This window comes from Oncorhynchus clarkii, chromosome 14, assembly GCF_045791955.1.
Source record: "Oncorhynchus clarkii lewisi isolate Uvic-CL-2024 chromosome 14, UVic_Ocla_1.0, whole genome shotgun sequence".
In the NCBI taxonomy this organism is placed as follows: domain Eukaryota; kingdom Metazoa; phylum Chordata; class Actinopteri; order Salmoniformes; family Salmonidae; genus Oncorhynchus; species Oncorhynchus clarkii.
The window spans coordinates 22,968,276-22,990,770 of NC_092160.1; the positions used below are offsets into that span (position 1 = coordinate 22,968,276).

Sequence of the window (22,495 nt, forward strand, 5' to 3'; positions counted from 1 at the left end):
TGTTACAATAAAGTGACATCTCCAGATTGACAGGCGACAAAATCACAGCGCCAATAGAGAAGGGGTGACACTCCTCACGCTCCATACTAAGCCAGCTGGATGCCGGAAGTGCGTCATCCAGCAGAAACGTAACAACGCGGACGTTAGCGGCCCAGTAATAAAATATAAAATTTGGGAGAGACAATCCTCCTTCCATCTTGGATTTACAGAGGTGTTTTTTACCTATCATGTGTGTTTTATAATCCCAGATGAAAGGATTGATAATTGAGTCCAGTTGTTTATGAAAGGATTTAGGTATGAATACTGGGATGTTCTGATATAGGTAGAGCAGTTGTGGGAGGAAGACCATTTTAATGGCATTAATTCTTCCGAGCAGAGAAATTGGGAGAGTTCTCCAAAATAGTATGTTTGCCTTGAGTTTTTGTATCAGAGAGGGGAAATTCTCTTTAGATAGTAAGGAGTATTGTTTGGTAACTACAATTCCTAGGTAGGTACATTTTTCTGAAGATAACTTAAATGGGAGATGTTCTAGCCAGGAGGTATTTTGCGACCGTATGGGCATTAATTCACTCTTGTTCCAATTTATTCTGTATCCCGAGAAGGTAACAAACAAATTGATCACATCAAGAATAGCTGGGATACTAGCCTGAGGTTCTGTTACATAGAGGAGGATGTCATCTGCGTATAGGGAAATCTTATTTAGAGTATCTTTAGTATTATAGCCGTGTACTGCTGCATGAGATCTAATCGTCTGAGCGAGCGGTTCGATAATTAGGGCGAAGAGCATAGGCGACAGCGCACAACCCTGCCTTGTCCCCCTGTTAAGGTTAAATCGGGGCGACAATGATTGGTTAGTGAGTATTCTGGCACAGGGTTTCCTATATAAAATCTGGATCCAATTTATGAACCCATCTCCAATATAACATTTCTGTAGGACCTTGAATAGATAGGGCCACTCAACTTGGTCAAAGGCCTTTTCGGCGTCAAGAAATATGACAGCAAGGTCCACGTTGGGTAACCTCTGAGAATACATCATATTGAAGAGGCGCCTGAGATTGAAGAATGAGTTTCTGTTAGGGATAAAGCCGGTCTGATCCGAATGGACCAATTTGCCAATTAAAGTCCTAAGCCTGTTAGCCAGAGTTTTTGCTAAAATCTTTTGGTCGGTATTAAGGAGAGATATTGGTCTGTATGACCCTACCTCTTCTGGATCTTTACCCTTCTTATGTATAACTGTAATGAACGCTTCGTCCAAAGTAGAAGGGAGAGCTCCATCCTCATTGGCCTGAACCAACATTTTGTGCAGGTAGGGAGAGAGCATGTTGCTGAATGTTTTATAGAATTCACCAGGGTATCCATCTGGGCCCGGGGTCTTGCCACTCTTTAGAGATTTAATTGTTTCTCGAATTTCATCAAGAGATATTTCCTTATTCAGGAAGTTAGAATCTTCCTGGTTCAGGGCAGGAAGATTACAGTCCTCCAAAAATGTTTGCATAATTAAGGGGTTAGGATCCGCTTTAGATGTATATAGAGTCTCATAAAACTGCCGGAATCTGTCATTGATGTCTTTGGGGGAAGAGAGTAATTCCCCAGATTCAGATTTAACTTTGTGAATCATTCGGTCACTCACATTTTTTCGAAGTTGTCTGGCGAGTAATTTGTGTGGTTTGTCACCAAACTCAAAATATTTTTGCTTGGCATAGAGAAAATATTTAGCAATTTTAGCTGAGAGAATCTGATTATATTCAAATTTTAAAGAGGTATTTTTTTTATGTTTCTCCATAGATGGGTGGCTAGCATTCTCCCTATCCAGTAAGTGAATTTGTCCCTCCAGTTCTTCCAGTTTTCCTCTATTTTGCCTACTCCTGGCAGCCTGAAAGGAGATGATACAGCCTCTCAGATAAGCCTTCAGTGTTTCCCACAATAATGCTGGGGAAGTCTCTGTGTTGTCGTTGGTATCAAAGAAAAATGTAATTTGGTCTTTAAGATATTCACAGAATGTTGGTTCTGTGAGGAGCTGAGGATTCAACCTTCAGACCCTCTCGTTTGGTACAATGTCACCCAATCTCAGGGAGAAGGTGAGTGGACTGTGGTCCGAGATTATAATATCATGACACCTCACATTACAGGTATAGGGGATTAGTCTACCATCCAACAAAAAGTAGTCAATTTGAGTGTAAACATTGTGAACATGAGAGTAAAAGGAGTATTCCCTACCCTTAGGGTTAGTGATCCTCCATATATCAAATACGTTCGAATTTTTTATGTAGGTATTCAAGAATTCGCTTGAATAGGAGGTAGGGGTTCGCCGGGTAGAGGATCTATCCAAATATTGGTCTAGCACACAGTTAAGGTCCCCTCCAATGACCAGGTTAGTATGGGAGATATCTGGAATCAGGGCAAGGACTCTTTTGAAAAAAGAGGGGTTATCAATGTTTGGCCCATAGATATTTAGTAGAGTTACTGAGGTAGAGTGGATTTCTCCTATTACGATCACATACCGACCCTCTTTATCCGCAATAGTGGTTTTATGTAGAAAGGGAATTCCTTTCCGTACCAGAATTGCTGTGCCTCTCGTTTTGGCAGAGAAGTTAGAGTGATACACTTTGCACGGCCAATTTTTCAGTTTTTGATTTGTTAAAAAAGTTTGAAATATCCAATAAATGTCGTTCCACTTCATGATTGTGTCCCACTTGTTGTTGATTCTTCACAAAAAAATACAGTTTTATATCTTTATGTTTGAAGCCTGAAATGTGGCAAAAGGTCGCAAAGTTCAAGGGGGCCGAATACTTTCGCAAGGCACTGTATATATACACATACATATATATATATATATATATACATATATATATATATATATATATATATATATATATATATATATATATATATATATATATATATATATATATATATATATATATATATATATATATATATATATACACACATACATATATACATAAATACATAAATACATACATACACACACACACACACACACACACACACACACACATATATATACACATATACATATACATATATACACATACATACATACATAAAAATATATATTTAAAGAATATGTATATACATCCATATGCACATACAAACATTCATACCCCAGAATAACAATCTACACTGATTTAAAATATAAACATACATAATACTAAAATGCTAAGAGAAAATAGTAATAAAGTACAAATAGTAATTATATGTACGCACACCTACACAGACATAAGCACTACAGAGGGCTGGTGGGACTCTAGTCGGGAGAGCGGCCCACGGCTAGACAAAGGCAGAACGGCACAAAACATCAACTTGCTAACCAGGTGTCTGCGTCTGCCCCCTCCTAACCATCACCCCCAGTCCCCTGCAAGCAATAAATAAATGGTATGGTAGTAAGAATAATGTAAGGATTGTAAAATAAATAACGAAACAAAACAAAAGTGGGGGAATATAAGTATATCCATTCAAAGGTGTCAGTGATCAAACCTGGAAGTAAAAATATGCATCGCTCTGAGCACAGCCGGGATGAAAGTGAATTTAACGCTAAATGAGAGCTCTGACCTCCATCCATTGGTCGGCTCAGCGTCTTACATGTTCGGTAGCCCTTGTTGAGCCCGTTTAATACAGTTTCACCCAGTATGGTATAGTATTGATTCGAGTCCATGAGCAGACCCTAACACGCAATAACAAAGCACTCTAACCTGTACGGGAGATTGGTGTATATCCCCGGATAAACTTCTCTGCGTCCAAAACCAAGGAGAGCCAAATCTTCTCACCGGAAGGCGGGGTAATTCTTAGTCTTGCAGGGAAGAGCAAGGCTGGGCGAAGATGGAGTTTGTAGAGTTTGGTCATGACATCTCTGTAGTCGGCGCGATGCTTTGCCACATCGGGCGCATAATCCTCATAGACACGGAATGGATGCCCTTTATGTGACAGGTTGCCCCTCATTCGAGCTTCACGCAGGATAAGATCCTTGGTCTTGAAACTGTGACAACAGATGATTACTGGGCGAGGACGTTGGCCCGGTCCAGGCACTGGGACGAGGGATCGATGTGCACGGTCCAGCTGGGGATCCGAATCCAAAACATCCGATCCCATTGCATCCTTCAATAGCTTGGCGAAGAAGTCGGTGGGGCGGGAGCCCGCCTCTACCCCCTCTGCCAGACCAACAACGCAAAGTTTATTACGTCTGGATCGGCCCTCCAGGTCCACCACTTTCACAGAAAGCCTCTGCACACTATCCTGCAATGACGTGCATAGCTTCTCTAACTCCTCGATCCTACCAGCGTTGAATTCAGAAGCTTTCTCAAGGTCCACAATACTCTGGCCATGCGAAGCGACCGTTCGAATGATGCTCTCGATTTTGGTGTCCAGTTCTGCAATAGTGGCCTTAAGATCCTCAGCTATAGCAACACGTAGCTCCCCCAAAGCCCGGGTAAGATCTGTAAGTGTCACATTGTTGCATGTGCCTCCCGCCATGTCTGTCTCGTTGTTTAGTGGGGAGTAGGCCTCCGCTGTGGATTTATTGTCCTTTGGTCGCTTATTACTCGGCATTTTCATATAAAAAGTTACAATCTTGTATTAGAAAGTTTGTTGTAAAAAGTGCAATAAAGTAGGTTAAATTAGATTATTTCGCAAAAAAGTTGCAGGAGCCTCTCACGCACAGCCGTTCACTCCAACATGCTAGCTCCGCCCCCGAACTAAAAGTTTTCTGAATTAGACCATTTGCGAATATTAAATGTACCTAATATTATTAGCAGTTCAATTAAATATCTTCATCATTGTCAGAATTTCTTAAATAAATCATATCAAAATCTTTAAAATTGTACAACCTGTCCTGTTTTTTTTGTAACAAAGTTCTGTATGTCAATCCCAAACAAGTATACTATAAATACAGGTAAAAACAAATAATGGTCTCCTTCTCCATTCCAAAGAAATCACAACTTGAATCTTTCCAAAACATGTTTCACAGGATAAATTATACGTAACATTTTAAATGAAACATCCTTTACCTTGTTACTGATACAATATTTGTTAGCAATTTTAGCAAGTTATTTGACCGAAAAAATCTTGCTGAGGGAAATGTAGTATCACAAACAATATTACTAATCTGTTCATTACTACATTTATCTTTGAGAATGTTAATATTGCCAATGAATATATTTGAATGTAAATCTGTTACATCAACCACAGAGAAAAAATAAATATATTGGAGTCGCATAATTTTCGTTGTTGTTGCATATTCTCTCTGGGTTATTGGAATTCTAAACTTATCAAGAAATTCCCCATATGAGAGTAGATATCCATCCTCATTCAGTAACTGACCAACCAAAATAAATGTATTCTCAAACCAGTTCCGAAAAAAATGGCTTATTTTTAATCGTATATCTTTGTTGTTCCATAGAAAGTATCTGTGTGGAGGACAATTATGTTTATACGCTAACATCCAAGCTAAAAGTGCCTGCTTATGAAATTTGGCCAATTTTATTGGGATTTTATAAACATCAAAATTACACGGAGGCAGAAATTCTAAACCACCACCAGAGTCAAATAAATACATAGGGAAGACATTCCAAATACTGTCCTGGGGGGCGCAGCTGTCTAAGGCACTGCAGTGCTTGCGGTGTCACTACAGATCCAGGTTCGATCCTGGGCTGTGTTGCAGCCGGCCGTGACTGGGAGACCAATGAGGCGATGCACAATTGGCCCAGCTTTGTCCGGCCGAGATGTCTTTGTCCCATCGCGCTCTAGCGACTCCTGTGGCGGGCCAGGCGCATGCACGCTGACACGGTCGCCAGTTGTACGGTGTATGGTGCGGCTGGCTTCCGGGTTAAGCGAACAGTGTGTCAAGAAGCAGTGCAGCTTGGCAGGGTCATGTTTTGGAAGACTCATGGCTCTCCACCTTCGCCTCTCCCGAGTCCGTACGGCAGTTGCAGCGATAGGACAAGACAAACTACCAATTGGATACCACGAAATTGGGGAGCAAAAGGGGCCCAAAAAAAGTTGTAAAAAATAAATATAAAATAAATATGTATTATTTAGAGTATTGAAATCGAAAACCGCAAGACCTCCTTGTTCTTGGGTAATACTGAGAATATATTTCCATAGGTAGTGAGGCTTGTTCTGAATCTGGCTTATTTTGAGGTCATAACTCTGATTATTGCCCATGATGTATTTAACATTATTTTTAATCAAATCTATCAATGTTGACCTCTGGTCCTCCTCATCTTCACGCTCTCCTTCTCAAACTGAACATAGGCTAGTCCACGACGCAAGATAAAAAAAAAAAAGTGTGCTCTGTCGGTCTAATCACATATTAGTTTCAGAAGCTTTTGACGCTCTTTCTGAACTGCCACCGTAGGCCTACACAGCACAGCCATTGGTTAGGCAGCACACAAAACAGTTTTTGATCAGCAAGAGCAGAGCAGGCCAGGGCTCAGGGTTGGAATATTCATTGCAATGTGTAATGCGGCCTAGTTGTCTTTACACCATCCCAGCAGCTATCTTAGAAATATAACTTTGCTCTGAGCATGCACTTCGCAGTATATAGTCTATAGCCTATGAATCATTTGATTGAGACCGCACTAAATATTTTATAGACACTTGATATTGCAAGCCCAGCGGAGAATCAGAGATGAGGGCACACATCGATATGTAGCCTAATAAGCAACTAATTCTAAAACACTGAGAAATATAGAAATGTCATCAATAACATGACCATCCCTGGACAATATATTTTTTAAACCCTTCTGTCAATTTTGATCCATCCCTTTTGAATAGAAGTCAGCAGCCAAACATCAGCAAGGACATTTTATAAGCCTGTAAAACTCTGCCTCCTCTGACACCAGTTTATTTGCAGCTCTTGTCAAAAGGTGATGTATCCATGTGAGGGATGCAAAGGGGAATACCTACATACAGGAGAGGACAGAGAATGAACCCAAACGTAATGGCAGTATTTAGTTGCACCTGTAGCTCATATTACATTGTGGTAAACGGGTGTTTTAATCAAGTCTAGATTTTCACATTAATACTGTCATTATAATCACTTAATAAATCATTATTTATGAATACATACCCACAGCTGGGAAAGGGATGAGTCTCTGTATGATTATTTGGGTTGCTGGACTCAACCTGTTGGCTCTCTGAATCAGTACATTTAGTCCCACCTAAACACAGAACAAACTTTAGGATAAACCCACAACTAAATGTGTACTGTTTTACACCTGTCGTATCCTATGCATGTGGCAAATAAACTTTGAAACTTAAACCCATTTAACTTGTAGCACCTATGTTATTACATATAACACAAATAGGCAGGACAGAATCCCTGCTCTGAGACTGAATATTAATTACCATAATGTATAATAATCAACAACTGACCGCAAGGGAGACAGCACTGGTCACAGCTCCGAAGTAACCTTGAAGAAACGTGGATGTTGGTGTAGGCTAATATAAACAACAACATGAATGACTTAGTATTTCACAGCCTCTCACATAAGTCTAACGCTGGCTAAAATCATTACCTTGAATACCAAAACTTCGACATCAGTCATATGTGCAAAACACTTCTTTTTTAGGGCAAACCTTAGCAAAACATTTCTTATTGCAAGTCCAGGTAATCCCTCCCTGTTTCAGTCAATTTTATTCTGTTTGGGCCTAATAAACATGACCCATGGTTAAATAGGTAATTATTAATACAACATCACAATAAGGTGCAGAGAGTTCGATTTGCCTGCTGGGGAGAAGTTAATTGCTATATAACTAAAAGTGCGCAATTGTTTTGCATTGAATAATCTGAAATTTATAGTTCTGACTATGCTTTTCAAGAGGTGATGATAATACAACAAAATAGTTAACATTTATTTAACAATCCCTTGAAAACGGAACGTACTTGTCAATGGTTATGGCTGAGCTGGGGTTCTCCTTGCCCCCCAGCAGCCAAATCAAACGTATTGTGACGTTTTAGTGATAACCACATACTGAAGGAAATCTACAGTACCAGATGGAGGAGGTGCAGTGCTAGTTGCTATTGAGCAGCACAGTCTGTGGACCAAAAACACTTACACAGAACTGTAATTTAATAGTTTTTCTGGGAATCAAGCCGTAAACAAAATCCATTATCCTCTCATACGCTACCTTAGCAGCAACATCCTACGCTACCTTAGCAGCAACATCCTACGCTACCTTAGCAGCAACATCCTACGCTACCTTAGCAGCAACATCCTACGCTACCTTAGCAGCAACATCCTACGCTACCTTAGCAGCAACATCCTACGCTACCTTAGCAGCAACATCCTACGCTACCTTAGCAGCAACATCCTACGCTACCTTAGTAGCAACATCCTACGCTACCTTAGTAGCAACATCCTACGCTACCTTAGCAGAAACATCCTACGCTACCTTAGAAACATCTTACGCTACCTTAGAAACATCTTACGCTACCTTAGAAACATCATACGCTACCTTAGAAACATCATACACTACCTTAGAAACATCATACACTACCTTAGTAGCATTGCGGTTTGAGTAGTTGACACAGGCATTGTGACTTTGGTTCAGCCACTGAAAGGAGAAAAAAACATTCAGTGAAATTCAATTACATCAGTTAACCCAACTGGGAAGGAGAACATATCCAATGTGGATATTAACAATATGGTAAAAGGTTATTGTTGAAAAGGTGTCTTGACATTTTTTTTACCTGCCAGAAAATAGTAGATACCACAGTCTGATTTGGAAGAAGAAGGCCCACAACCTAGATGACACCAGATAGGGAGACAATAGCTCAACTACGCTCTTACATTGTGTCTATCAGATCCAGAATAACGACTTCCATTAGCTCTGGTCCATGTTGTTAGCGCACATTCCTCTACTAAGTGCAGTAAAGCACACTAAAACCCTGGACCAGGGCTAAGCTTCCATCTACCCCAAGAAGTCAGTAAAGACCATGTATAATTAAACAAATAGCCAAAGTTGAATATTCTTTCCATAGATACATATGAAATACAGTAATGTTTCATATGACTTACAATTGGTGTTCCAAATGGGACATAACCTGTATAGATACAAAATAATATAAATCAGTGTAAAAATGACAAGTAACAAAATAAAAGTCACTGTCAAAAATCTTCATTCGGAAGTCATACCTGACATTCGGAAAGGCATGAAGATCTTCTCTCCTGTGTCAGGATGAATGATGGCCTGCATTCAGATATGAGATAGTGTAACATCATCATCATGCTGCCAAGAGGAGAGGGGGAATGTACCGTATGGCAATAAATACATGGGGTCAAAATGGGGTCAAACTGCTTTATACAAAGCAGACGTGCACCAAAACTTACCTGCTTCACCTTTTGGGCTTCCCATAGCTAGAGAGTCAAAACAACATCTGTGTCATTTCAGAGCAGTGAGGGAAAATGTTGGGCTGCTGAATGTAAGGAGTATGCTACAACTACATATTGCAAGCGTAAACAATATGCTTGAAAACAAAAAACCTATTTGGAATAGTACAGTGCCTTCAGAAAGTATCCATACCCCTTGACTTACTCCACATTTTGTTGTGTTACAGTCTGAATTCAAAATGGATTAAATAAAACATTATCTCATCCATCTACACACAATACCCCATAATGACAAAGTGAACTAAATGTTTTTAGAAATTGTTGCTAATATATTGAAAATGAAATGCACAAATATCTCATATCTCACAGCTGAGTAAATACTTTGTAGAAGCACCTTTGGCAGCGATTACAGCTGGGAGTCTTTCTGAGTAAGATACTAAGAGCTTTGCACACCTGGATTGGGCAACATTTGCCCAAGCTCTGTCAAATTGGTAGACAACCATTTTCAGGTTTTGCCATAGTTTTTGAAGTATACTGAACAAAAATATAAAACGCAACATGCAAAACTTAAAGATTTTACAGAGTTACAGTTCATTTAAGGATATCAGTCAATTTAAATAAATAAATTGGGCCCTAATCTATGGATCTCACATGACTGGGCAGGTGTGCAGCCATGAGTGGGCCCACTCACTTGGCAGCCAGTTCCAGCCAGTTCCAACCACTGGGGAAAAAGGCCAGGCCAATCAGTTTTGAATTCAGGACAAAAAGTTCATTGCTTTGAGTGGCGTGTATTCATGAATGCAAAGGGAAGCCAGGCTTCCCCAAGAAATTCCAAGTCAAAAATAAAAAAACATACAAAGTCATGTATATTTCGTCTCTCTGTGTTCCATACATTTCCATCAATTCAGAAGAGGCTGCTGAATGTATCTTACTGGAGAAAGCATCAGAGCAAACGAAACAGCATTCCTGTGTCTCAGTAAGTGTAGGGTATCTATCTGATGACATTGTTGCCCCCGTAGCATTGTATGCAAGGGAAGCCAGCGAGCATTTGGGCTTCCTTGATAAAAAAAACAAAAAACAAATAAGCCAATAAGCATTGAGCTAAACTGAGTAATCTCAGCTGTGATTGGTCCTGCAGCACCGAAAAAAGGTGTCAAGGGAAGTCAGTTTGGATTTGACTTCAGACCAATTACATCACAAGTCATTATTGACAGAAAAAAAATGGAATTGTTGCATCTCGTTGTGTTGTTGTCTTCTGGTGGCTAGCTAGCTAAAATCATCCCTTTTCTAAATTAACCATGGATGATGATAGGGATTTGGACTTGTGGTTTAACTTATTTCTCTGTACTGGACAATGATTATAACGCTGATTCTGATCCAACCATAAATTCATACATTGTGACCCTGGCCTGAGAGGATGGAAGTTCCACATGTATCTAGATGTAGAATACATGAATACCCGTGATATTTCTTACATTGGTACCCCAGGTAATCTTAGGTTTTATTACATTCAGTCAGGAGGCACTACTGGATATAAGAGCAACGTCAACTCACCATCATTACGACCAGGAATACGACTTTCCCGAAGCGGATCCTGTGTTTTGCCCACCACCCAGGACAATGGATCGAATCCCAGCCGGCGAACCAAAACAACGTCGCCGTAAAAGGAGCAGATAAAGCGATCTTCTGGTCAGGCTCCGGAGACGGGCACATCGTGCACCGCTCCCAAGCATACTACTCGCCAATGTCCAGTCTCTTGACAACAAGGTTGATGAAATCCGAGCAAGGGTAACATTCCAGAGAGACATCAGAGACTGTAACGTTCTTTGCTTCATGGAAACATGGCTCACTCGAGACACGCTATCGGAGTCGGTACAGCCAGCTGGTTTCTTCACGCATCGCGCCGACAGAAACAAGAAGAGGGGCGGGGGGGTATGCCTTACGATTAACGAGACGTGTGTGATCATAACAACATGCAGGAACTCAAGTCCTTCTGTTCACCGGACTTAGAATTCCTCACAATCAAATGTCGACCGCATTATCTACCAAGAGAATTCTCTTCTATTATAATCACAGCCGCATATATTCCCCCAACCCAAGCAGACACATCAACGGCCCTGAACAAACTTTATTTGACTCTATGTAAACTGGAAATCACATATCCTGAGGCTGCATTCATTGAGGCTGGGGATTTTAACAAGCCTAATCTGAAAACAAGACTCCCTAAATTCTATCAACATATCGATTGTGCTACCAGGTCTGGTAAAACCCTGGATCATTGTTATTCTAGCTTCCGCAACGCATATAAGGCCCTCCCCCGCCCTCCTTTTGGAAAAGCTGACCACGACTCAATTTTGTTGGTTCCAGCCTATAGACAGAAACTAAAACAGGAAGCTCCCGCTCTCAGGTTTGTTCAACGCTGGTCCGACCAATCTGATTCCACGCTTCAAGATTGCTTCGATCACGTGGACTGGGATATGTTCCGCATTGTGTCAAACAACAACATTGACGAATACGCTGATTTGGTGAGCGAGGTTATTAGCAAGTGCATCGGCGATGTCGTCCCCACAGCAACTATTAAAATATTCCCAAACCAGAAATCGTGGTTTGATGGCAGCATTCACGCAAAACTGAAAGCGCGACCCACTGCTGTTAACCAGGGTAAGGTGACCGGAAACATGACCGAATACAAACAGTGTAGCTATTCCATCCGCAAGGCAATCCAACAAGCTAAGCGTCAGTATAGAGAGAAAGTAGAGTCGCAATTCAACGGCTCAGACACAAGAGGTATGTGGCAGGATCTACAGTCAATCACGGATTACAAAAGGAAAACCAGCCCCGTCACGGACTAGGATGTCTTGCTCCCAGACAGACTAAACAACTTCTTTGCTCGCTTTGAGGACAATACAGTGCCACTGACACGGCCGCTAAGGTAACTGAGCTAAACGACTAGGACTCACTTCCGTCATCATGAAGTGCTTTGAGAGACTAGTCAAGAGACTAGTCAGACAAGTCAAGGGCCATATCACCTCCACCCTACCTGACACCCTAGACCCACTCCAATTTACTTACCGCTTCCATATGTCCACAGAAGACACAATCGCAACCACACTGCACACTGCCCTAACACATCTGGAGAAGAGGAATATCTATGTGAGAATGCTGTTCATCGATTACAGCTCAGCATTTAACACCATAGTACCCTCCAAACTGGTAATCAAGCTCGAGACCCTGGGTCTCGACCCTGGGTCTCGACCCCGCCCTGTGCAACTGGGTACTGGACTCCCTGACGGGCCGCCCCCAGGTGGCGAGGGTAGGTAACAACACCTCCACCCCACTGATCCTCAACACTGGGGCCCCACAAGGGTGCGTTCTGAGCCCTCTCCTGTACTCCCTGTTCACCCACGACTGCGTGGCCATGCACGCCTCCAACTCAATCATCAAGTTTGCGGATAACACAACAGTGGTAGGCTTGATTACCAACAACGACGAGACGGCCTACAGGGAGGAGGTGAGGACCCTCGGAGTGTGGTGTCAGGAAAATAACCTCACACTCAACGTCAACAAAACAAAGGAGATGATCGTGGACTTCAGTAAACAGCAGAGGGAGCACCCCCCTATCCACATCGACGGGACAGTAGTGGACAGGGTAGAAAGTTAAGTTCCTCGTCGTACACATCATGGACAAACTGAATTGGTTCACCCACACAGACAGCGTGGTGAGGAAGGCGCAGCAGCACCTCTTCAACCTCAGAAGGCTGAAGAAATTTGGCTTGTCACCAAAAGCACTCACAACCTTTTACAGATGCACAATCGAGAACATCCTGTCAGGCTGTATTACCGCCTGGTACGGCAACTGCTCCGCCCACAACCGTAAGGCTCTCCAGAGGGTAGTGAGGTCTGCACAACGCATCACAGGAGGCAAACTACCTGCCCCCCAGGACACAAACACCACCCGATGTCACAGGACGGCCATAAAGATCATCAAGGACAACAACCACCTGAGCCACTGCCTGTTCACCCCGCTATCATCCAGAAGGCAAGGTCAGCACAGGTGCATCAAAGCAGGGACCGAGAGACTGAAAAACAGATTCTATCTCAAGGCCATCAGACTGTTAAACAGCCACCACTAACATTGAGTGACTGCTGCCAACATACTGATTCAACTCCAGCCACTTTAATAATGTTAAAATGTATCACTAGCCACTTTAAACAATGACACTTTTATATGTTTACATGCCCTACATTACTCATCTCATACGTATATACTGTACTCTATACCATCTGCTGCATCTTGCCTATGCCGTTCTGTACCATCACTCATTCATATATTTTTATGTACATATTCTTCATCCCTTTACACTTACGTGTATAAGGTAGTTGTTGTGAAATTGTTAGGTTAGATTACTCGTTGGTTATTACTGCATTGTCGGAACTAGAAGCACAAGCATTTCGCTACACTCACACATGGTTAGCAGATGTTAATGCATGTGTGTGACAAATCAAATTTGATTTGAGATAGAATACTAATGTTAACTAGATGGCCTGGCGTATCATTGCCCATGAAAGGAAGTTAGGTTAGCGAGCAACTATTTTAGCCAGGTAGCCTAGGACAACAAAAACTAAAAGCGTGTACTGTATGACAGAGTCATGGACCGTTTAGGCAACATGAAGAGGATGGCATTGGCGTTTATTTACAAGTAGGGTGAGTAAACATGTTTTCTTCTACTTGCAAACACACACAGAGAGAGAGAGAAATCAGTACCATGCACAGCCACATCATATTTACCTTACATTGATTGGACTAAATAGTTGTTGGTATCTTTTCGTTGTCACTGGATTAGACTAAGCATAGGTGATATGAGGATGAAATGTTTAAGTTGAAATGGTGCTAGAATAGTTCGAGGCAGCTCCTGTTTTCTTTGTGACTTCTGGTAACTCTCTGTGGTTCTAAATCAATAGCTGTTCAGTAGTCCCAAAATGTCTGAAACATGTTACATGCAACGGACAGATTTTGCTCTCTGGTTTTGTAAAGAAACAAATGTGTGGTTGGATTTATTCTACCACTGTCTTGTTATTGTCTCTGCCTTAGGCCTATATATATATATATATATATATAAAACGGCATCAAGGAATGTGAACTAATTATAGAGCAAACAACGCAAAGTTGTAATACGCCTTCATTATCATGAATTAGTTTCCCCTGTGATTTTACCCATGCATCGCTACTGTTGCTTTGCCACTTTTTTTGCAGTATTACTTTACTGCCTTCTTGCAAAGAGGATGCATGTTTTGGAATATTAGTATTCTGAAAAGGCTTCCTTCTTTTAACTCTGTCAATTAGGTTAGTATTGTGTAGTACCTAAAATGTTGTTGATCCATCCTCAGTTTTTTCCTATCACAGCCATTAAACTCTGTAACTGTTTTAACTCTAACTGTCACCATTTACCTCATGGTGAAATCCCTGAGTGGTGAAGACTTTCTGAAGGCACTGTAAATAATCTAACACTGACAAATGAATTTTTTATAGAAAAAAAAACTCACCTGTAGATCTGTAACTCCCGGTGGTAGTGTTCCATGTTTAAAACCTCACCTGTAGATCTGTAACTCCCGGTGGTAGTGTTCCATGTTTAAATCCTCACCTGTAGATCTGTAACTCCAGGTGGTAGTGTTCCATGTTGAAAATCATCCAGGAGTTTGACGCATTCTCTCAATCGTTTCTAGAGAGATAAGAGTAATTTGAGTCAACAAGAGAATTAACAGTAGGTAGTTAGGTTTCTTCTTAAATGTGTTATCTTCGAGAAGGACTAGGTAACGGCAGTTCTGGCAAATGTCAGAAGGGCTGGTCCATCTTTAGCCCAGGGGGCCTGTTTAAATTGTTTGTTTTTTTACGAATAATTATAATTATTTGGCTAATAATAGGGACTTGGGAAGGGGGGGGGGGTCTGTTGTGTGAGAAATTCTGTTCCAAGTCCGTCCCTGTGCTATCAGATTGGATTCCAGACCTACAGTATAATGTGGACGGCATTCTCCTGTTGCCACAGTTCCCAAGTCTCATATTCAATCAGAAAGTCAGTGGAAGGCCACGTTTTTTGTATACAAAAACTATAGCTGATTTATTAAAACAGTATGTGGATGGATGTTTTCAACTGTACCTTACCTCAGACACAAAGAGTGTGCTGGGGTCGATGATCGCTACAAAGTGTCTCAGCCGGCCAAGAAAGGTACTCTGGAATAGAGAAAGAGCCTAGTTAATTATTGATGAGCTAACCATACAGTAATACCAAATCTTAACACCCATCTCTGTAAATAGGTTAAAGCCTTTGCAGACTGTACAATTTTAGCTGTCTTATGCCACGACTTTGCCATCCCAGACAAAATGTCCAAGTTGTGGGCAAATTCTTAGATCATTAACGACCGTCAGACATCTTGGCTCATTCAGTGTGACAGTGTCTAAGGTCTGCCGATTAAGTACTTTACGTGCGGTCGTAGGCTCCGACAGTTCTGGCAGTGTCCGATTTTTGGGGCCTTTATCGTGTAGTGTGGCTGGTGTTACGAGACTATACTGACCAATAGGAACACGGCCGGCACTGAGTATGCACACAATAATATAATCATTGTGAATAGTCAGATTAATAGTTTGATTTAAACTGTGCAAGAAGAATGATTTACCTACTAATCTTGTTAACATGACACATCTGAAATCAGGCTCCATGATTGGATTTTGATAAATGCACAAAATAGCCAATCAAAATAAACGTTCTACTACAGCTCGCCATGTTATTTTGGGGAATCCTTTTTGATTTCGAGTTCAGACATATAAAATGTATGTTAATTATTTCTACGATGCATCATTTCAGTCGGCTAACCTTGCAAGCCAATTGCAGAATATAGGGGGGAAAGAGGAAGAGGACATCTTCAACAGCTACGCATGCTGTCAGTGACGCACAGAGTGCAGTTAAAATGGAAAGACTCAAAACACCATCATTGTCTAGTAAAACCATGAAAAGTAGTGCACCTAAATGGAGATCTGGTGTTTGAATGTAAACCTAATGTACATGTTATGAAATACTAAATATTTTTCAAAACAGAATGGGAGTACTCTGAAACACCCAAAGTGGTTCTTCAATCTGAACAATTGTGCTTTTAAGAGAGTTGTGAAAACCCTTTCTGGTGACTCTGTGTATACTCCCGAGTGGCGCAGTGGTCTAAGGCACTGAGATGCAGTGTCACTACAGTCCCTGGTTCGAATCCAGGCTGTATCACATCCGGCCATGACTGGGATCCCATAGGGCAGCGCACAATTGGCCCAGCGTCGTCCGGGTTTTGCCAGGGTAGGCCGTCATTGTAAATAAGAAGTTGTTCTTAACTGACTTGCCTAGTTAAATAAAAGGTAAACAATACAATTCAATTAAAAAGGAAGCATCAAAACACAAAAACAATGTTTTGTCAGACTGTCTCTCATACAATCAAATGGTTTTAATAGCATTGATTGATTGATGGTGATTTTCAGTCAATATTTTGATCAACATTTTAAAGAAGAATTTTGACACTAATTATAGCCTACAGTTGCTAGGCCCATGAGATTATAAATAATGGTACAATCAATATGTTTTGAACTATGGAAGATATAGCAGAGGTAACGTGTAAAAAAGCATTTGGATGATCCAGAAGAAGATTGGGAGAATGTCATATGGTCAGATGAAACCAAAATATAACTCTTTGGTAAAAACTTGTTGTGTTTGGAGAACAAAGAATGCTGAGTTGCATCCAAAGAACACCATACCTACTGTGAAGCATGGGGGTGGAAACATCATGCTTTGGGGCTGTTTTTCTGCAAAGGGACCAGGACGACTGATCCGTGTAAAGGAAAGCATGAATGGGGCCATGTATCGTGAGATTTTGAGTGAAAACCTCCTTCCATCAGCAAGGGCATTGAAGATGAAACGTGGCTGGGTCTTTCAGCATGACAATGATCCCAAAGACACCGCCTGGGCAACGAAGGAGTGGCTTCGTAAGAAGCATTTCAAGGTCCTGGAGTGGCCTAGCCAGTCTCCAGATCTCAACCCCATAGAAAATCTTTGGAGGGAGTTGAAAGTTCGTGTTCCCCAGCAACAGCCCCAAAACATCACTGCTCTAGAGGAGATCTGCATGGAGGAATGGGCCAAAATACCAGCAACAGTGTGTGAAAACCTTGTGAAGACTTACAGAAAATGTTTGACCTCTGTTATATACCCTTTTTGTTGGCAATGACAAAGTATTGAGAGAAACTTTTGTTATTGACCAAATACTTATTTTCCACCATCATTTGCAAATAAATTCATTAAAAATCCTACAATGTGATTTTCTGGATTTTTTTCTTCTCATTTTGTCTGTCATAGTTGAAGTGTACCTATGATGAAAATTACAGGCCTCTCATCTTTTTAAGTGGGAGAACTTGCACAATTGGTGGCTGACTACATACTTTTTTGCCCCACTGTACACTTAGGTTGGAGTCATTAAAACTTGTTTTTCAACCACTCCACAAATGATTTGTTAACAAACTATAGTTTAGGCAAGTCGGTTAGGACATCTACTTTGTGCATGACACAAGTAACTTTTTCTACAATTGTTTACAGAAAGATTATTTCACTGTATCACATTTCCAGCTGGTCAGAAGTTTACATACACTAATTTGACTGTGCCTTCAAACAGCTTGGAAAATTCCATACAATTATGTCATGGCTTTAGAAGCTTCTGATAGGATATTTGACATCATTTGAGTCAATTGGAGGTGTACCTGTGGATGTATTTTAAGGCCTACCTTCAAACTCAATGCCTCTTTGCTTGACATCATGGGAAAATCTAAAGAAATCAGCCAAGACCTCAGAAAAGAAATTGGAGACCTCCACAAGTCTGGTTCATCCTTGGGAGCAATTTCCAAAAGCCAGAAGGTACCATGTTCATCTGTAAAAATAATAGTACACAAGTATAAACACCATGGGACCACGCAGCCGTCATACCGCTCAGGAAGGTGATGGTTCTGTCTCCTAGAGATGAACGTACTTTTGTGCGAAAAGCGCAAATCAATCCCAGAAGAGCAAAAGAACTTGTGAAGATGCTGGAGGAAACAGGTACAAAAGTATCTATATCCACAGTAAAATGAGTCCTATATCGACATAACCTGAAAGGCCTCTCAGCAAGGAAGAAGCCACTGCTCTAAAACTGCCATAAAAAAAACTCAGACTACAGTTTGCAACTGCACATGGGGACAAAGATCATACTTTTTGGAGAAATGTCCTCTGGTCTGATGAAACAAAAATAAAACTGTTTGGCCATAATAACAACGGTTATGTTTGGAGGAAAAAGGGGAGGCTTGCAAACTGAAGAACGCCATCCCAACCGTGAGGCACGGGGGCGGCAGCATCAAGTTGTGGGGTGCTTTGCTGCAGGAGGGACTTGTGCACTTCACAAAATAGATGGCATCATGAGGTAGGGAAATTATGTGGATATATTGAAGCAACATCTCAAGACATCAGTGGCTTAAGGACTAAATCAAGGTAGTGGTCATCACAAAGCCCTGACCTCAATCCTATAGAACATTTGTGAGCAGAACTGTAAAAGAGTGTGCGAACAAGGAGGCCTACAAACCTGACTCAGTTACACCAGCTCTGTCAGGAGGAATGGGCCAAAATTCATCCAACTTATTGTGGCCCACTGATGAAATATATCACTCTCTACTATTATTCTGTCACTTCACATTCTTAAAATAAAAAGTGGTGATTCTAACAGACCTAAGACAGGGATTTATTACTAGGATTAAATGTCAAGAATTGTGAAAAACTGAGTTTAAATGTATCTGGCTAAGGTGTATGTAAACATCCGACTTCAACTGTATTTTTGTAAACAACAGCTGTTGCACGATATCTATGGCAGTCTCGAGCTATTGCTCACCTGAGATAGAGTTTCTCATGACAAGCTGCAGACCACACTACCTACCGAGAGAGTTTTCATCTATCTTCTTTGTAGCTGTTTACATACCACCACAGACAGAGGCTGGCACCAAGATAGCATTGAATGAGCTGTATTCCGCCATAAGCAAACAAGAAAACGCAGAGGCGGCGCTCCTAGTAGCCGGGGACTTTAATGCAGGGAAACTTAAATCAGCTTTACCAAATTTCTATCAGCATGTTAAATGTGCAACCAGAGGGAAAATAACTCTGGACCATCTATACTCCACACATAGAGATGCATACAAAGCTCTCCCTGGCAAATTTGACCAGACAGAAAGCATGGTGAAGAAAGCGCAACAGCGCCTCTTCAACCTCAGGAGGCTGAGGCTGCACAATCGAGAGCATCTTGTCAGGCTGTATCACTGCCTGGTACGACAACTGCTCCGCCCACAACCGTAAGGCTCTCCAGAGGGTAGTGAAGTCTGCACAAGCGTCACCGGGGGCAAACTACCTGCCGCCAGGACACCTACACCACCCGATGTCACAGGACGGCCAAAAAGATCATCAAGTACAACAACCACCCGAGCCACTGCCTGTTCACCCTGCTATCATCCAGAAGGCGAGGTCAGTACAGGTGCATCAAAGCTGGGACCGAGAGACTGAAAAACAGCTTCTATCTCAAGGCCACCAGACTGTTAAACAGCCATCACTAACATTGAGTGGCTGCTGCCAACATACTGACTCAAATCTCTAGCCACTTTAATAATTAAAAATTGGATGTAATAAATGTATCACTAGTCACTTTAAACAATGCCACTTTATATAATGTTTACATACCCTACATTACTCATCTCATATGTATATACTGTACTCTATACCATCTACTGCATCTTGCCTATGCCGTTCGGCCATCGCTCATCCATATATTTATATGTACATATTCTTATTCATTCCTTTACACTTGTGTGTATAAGGTAGTGGTTGTGAAATTGTTAGATATTACTGCACAGTCGGAACTAGAAGCACAATAATTTTGCTACACTCGCATTAACATCTGCTAACCATGTGTATGTCAACAATAAAATTTGATTTGATACAGGGCTGTTTTGCTAGCACAGACTGGAATATGTTCAGGGATTCATCCAATGGCATTGAGGAGTACACCGCATCTGTCATTGGCTTCATCAGTAAGTGCATCGTTGACGTCATCCCCACAGTGACCATACGTACATACCCCAACCAGAAGCTATGTATTACAGGCAGCATCCACACTGAGCTAAAGGCTAAGGCTGCCGCTTTCAAGGAGGGGGACTCTAACCCGGAAGCTTATAAGAAATCCCGCTATGCCCTCCGACGAACCATGAAACAGGCAAATTGTCAATATAGGACTAAGATTGAATCACCGGCTCTGACGCTCGTCGGACGTGACAGGGCCTGCAAACCATTACAGACTACAAAAGGAAGCACAGCCGAGAGCTGACCAGTGACACGAGCCTACCGGACGAGCTAAACTGCTTCTATGCTCGCGTTGATGCAAATAACACTGAAACATGCATGAGAGCACCAGCTGTACCGGAAGACAGTGTGATCACGCTCTCCACAGCCAATGTGAGCAAGACCTTTAAACAGGTCAACATTCACAAGGCCGCAGGGCTAGACGGATTACAGGCATGTGTACTGCGAGCATGCGCTGATCAACTAGCAAGTGTCATCACTGACATTTTCAACCTCTCCCTGTCCGAGTCTGTAATACCAACATGTTTTAAACAGACCAGCATAGTGCCTCTGCCTAAATGACTACTGACCCATAGCACTCATGTCTGTAGCTATGAAGTGCTTTGAAAGGCTGGTCATGGCTCACAACACCATCATCCCAGAAACCCTAGATATCAATTTGCATACCGCCCAAAAAGATCCACAGGTGATGCAGTCTCTATTGCACTCCACACTGCCCTTTCCCACCTGGACAAAAGGGACACTTGTGAGAGTGCTATTCATTGACTACAGCTTAACGTTCAACACCATAGTGCCCTCAAACTCATCACTAAGCTAAGGAGCCTGGGACTAAACACCTCCCTCTGCAACTGGATCCTGCACTTGCTGACGGGCCACCCCCAGGTGGTAAAGATAGGTAACAACACATCCACCACGCTGATCATCACCACAGAGGCCCCTCAAGGATGTGTGCTCAGCCCCCTCCCGTACTCCCTGCTCACTCATTACTGCATAGCCAGGCACAACTCCAACAACATCATTAAATTTGCCGATGACACAACTGTGAAAGGCCTGATCACCAACTTCAACGAGACAGCCTATAAGGAGGTGTTCAGAGACCTGGCCGTGTGGTGCCAGGACAACAACCTCTCCCTCAAAGTGATCAAGACAAAGGAGATGATTCTGGATTACAGGAAAAGGAGGACCGAGCACGCCCTCATTCTCATCGACGGGGCTACAGTGGAGCAGGTTGAGAGCTTCAAGTTCCTTGGGGTCCACATCACCAACAAACTAACATGGTCCAAGCACACCATGACAGTTGTGAAACGGGCACGACAAAACCTACTCCCCCTCAGGAGACTGAAAAGATTTGGCATGGGTCCTCAGATCCTCAAAAAGGTTCTACAGCAGCACCATCGAGAGCATCCTGACTGGTTGCATCACTGCCTGGTATGGCAACTGCTCGGCCTCCGACCGCAAGGCACTACAGAGCATAGTGCGAATGGCCCAGTACATCACTGGGGCCAAGCTTACTGCCATCCAGGACCTCTATACCAGGTGGTGTCAGAGGAAGGCCCTAAATATTGTCAAAGACTCCAGCCACTCTAGTCATAGACTGTTCTCTCTGCTACCACAAGGCAAGCAGTCCTGGAGTGCCAAGTCTAGGTCCCTTAGGCTTCTAAACAGCTTCTACCCCCAAGCCATAAGACTCCTGAATATCTGGTCAAATGGCTACCCAGACTATTTGCATTGCCCCCCCCCCACCCCCCACCACTCTCTGGCGTCATCTATGCATAGTCACTTTAATTAACTCTACCTACATGTACATACTACCTCAACTAACCGGTGCCCCCGCACATTGACTCTATACCGGCAACGCCCTGTATATATTGTTATTTTTTACTGCTGCTCTTTAAATTTATTTTCTCTCTTATTCTTATCCGTATTTTTTGAAACTGCACTGTGGTTAGGAGCTCATAAGTAAGCATTTCACTGTAA

At 42.0% G+C, this 22,495-nt stretch overlaps 1 protein-coding gene across 1 annotated transcript in view; it reads right to left on the reverse strand.

Annotated features, from left to right (window-relative positions):
- The window catches only part of LOC139366420 (sideroflexin 5b), a 39,555-nt gene that overhangs the window by 12,409 nt on the left and 4,651 nt on the right, over window positions 1-22,495 (reverse strand). The window contains exons 2-10 of the mRNA XM_071103887.1: window positions 15,511-15,579; window positions 14,993-15,070; window positions 9,351-9,377; window positions 9,156-9,210; window positions 9,039-9,064; window positions 8,711-8,764; window positions 8,518-8,574; window positions 7,393-7,458; window positions 7,088-7,178 (exon numbers count right to left, since the gene is read on the reverse strand). Coding sequence (XP_070959988.1) covers window positions 7,088-7,178; window positions 7,393-7,458; window positions 8,518-8,574; window positions 8,711-8,764; window positions 9,039-9,064; window positions 9,156-9,210; window positions 9,351-9,377; window positions 14,993-15,070; window positions 15,511-15,579 — 523 coding nt within the window. The remainder of the gene's footprint in view (window positions 1-7,087; window positions 7,179-7,392; window positions 7,459-8,517; window positions 8,575-8,710; window positions 8,765-9,038; window positions 9,065-9,155; window positions 9,211-9,350; window positions 9,378-14,992; window positions 15,071-15,510; window positions 15,580-22,495) is intronic.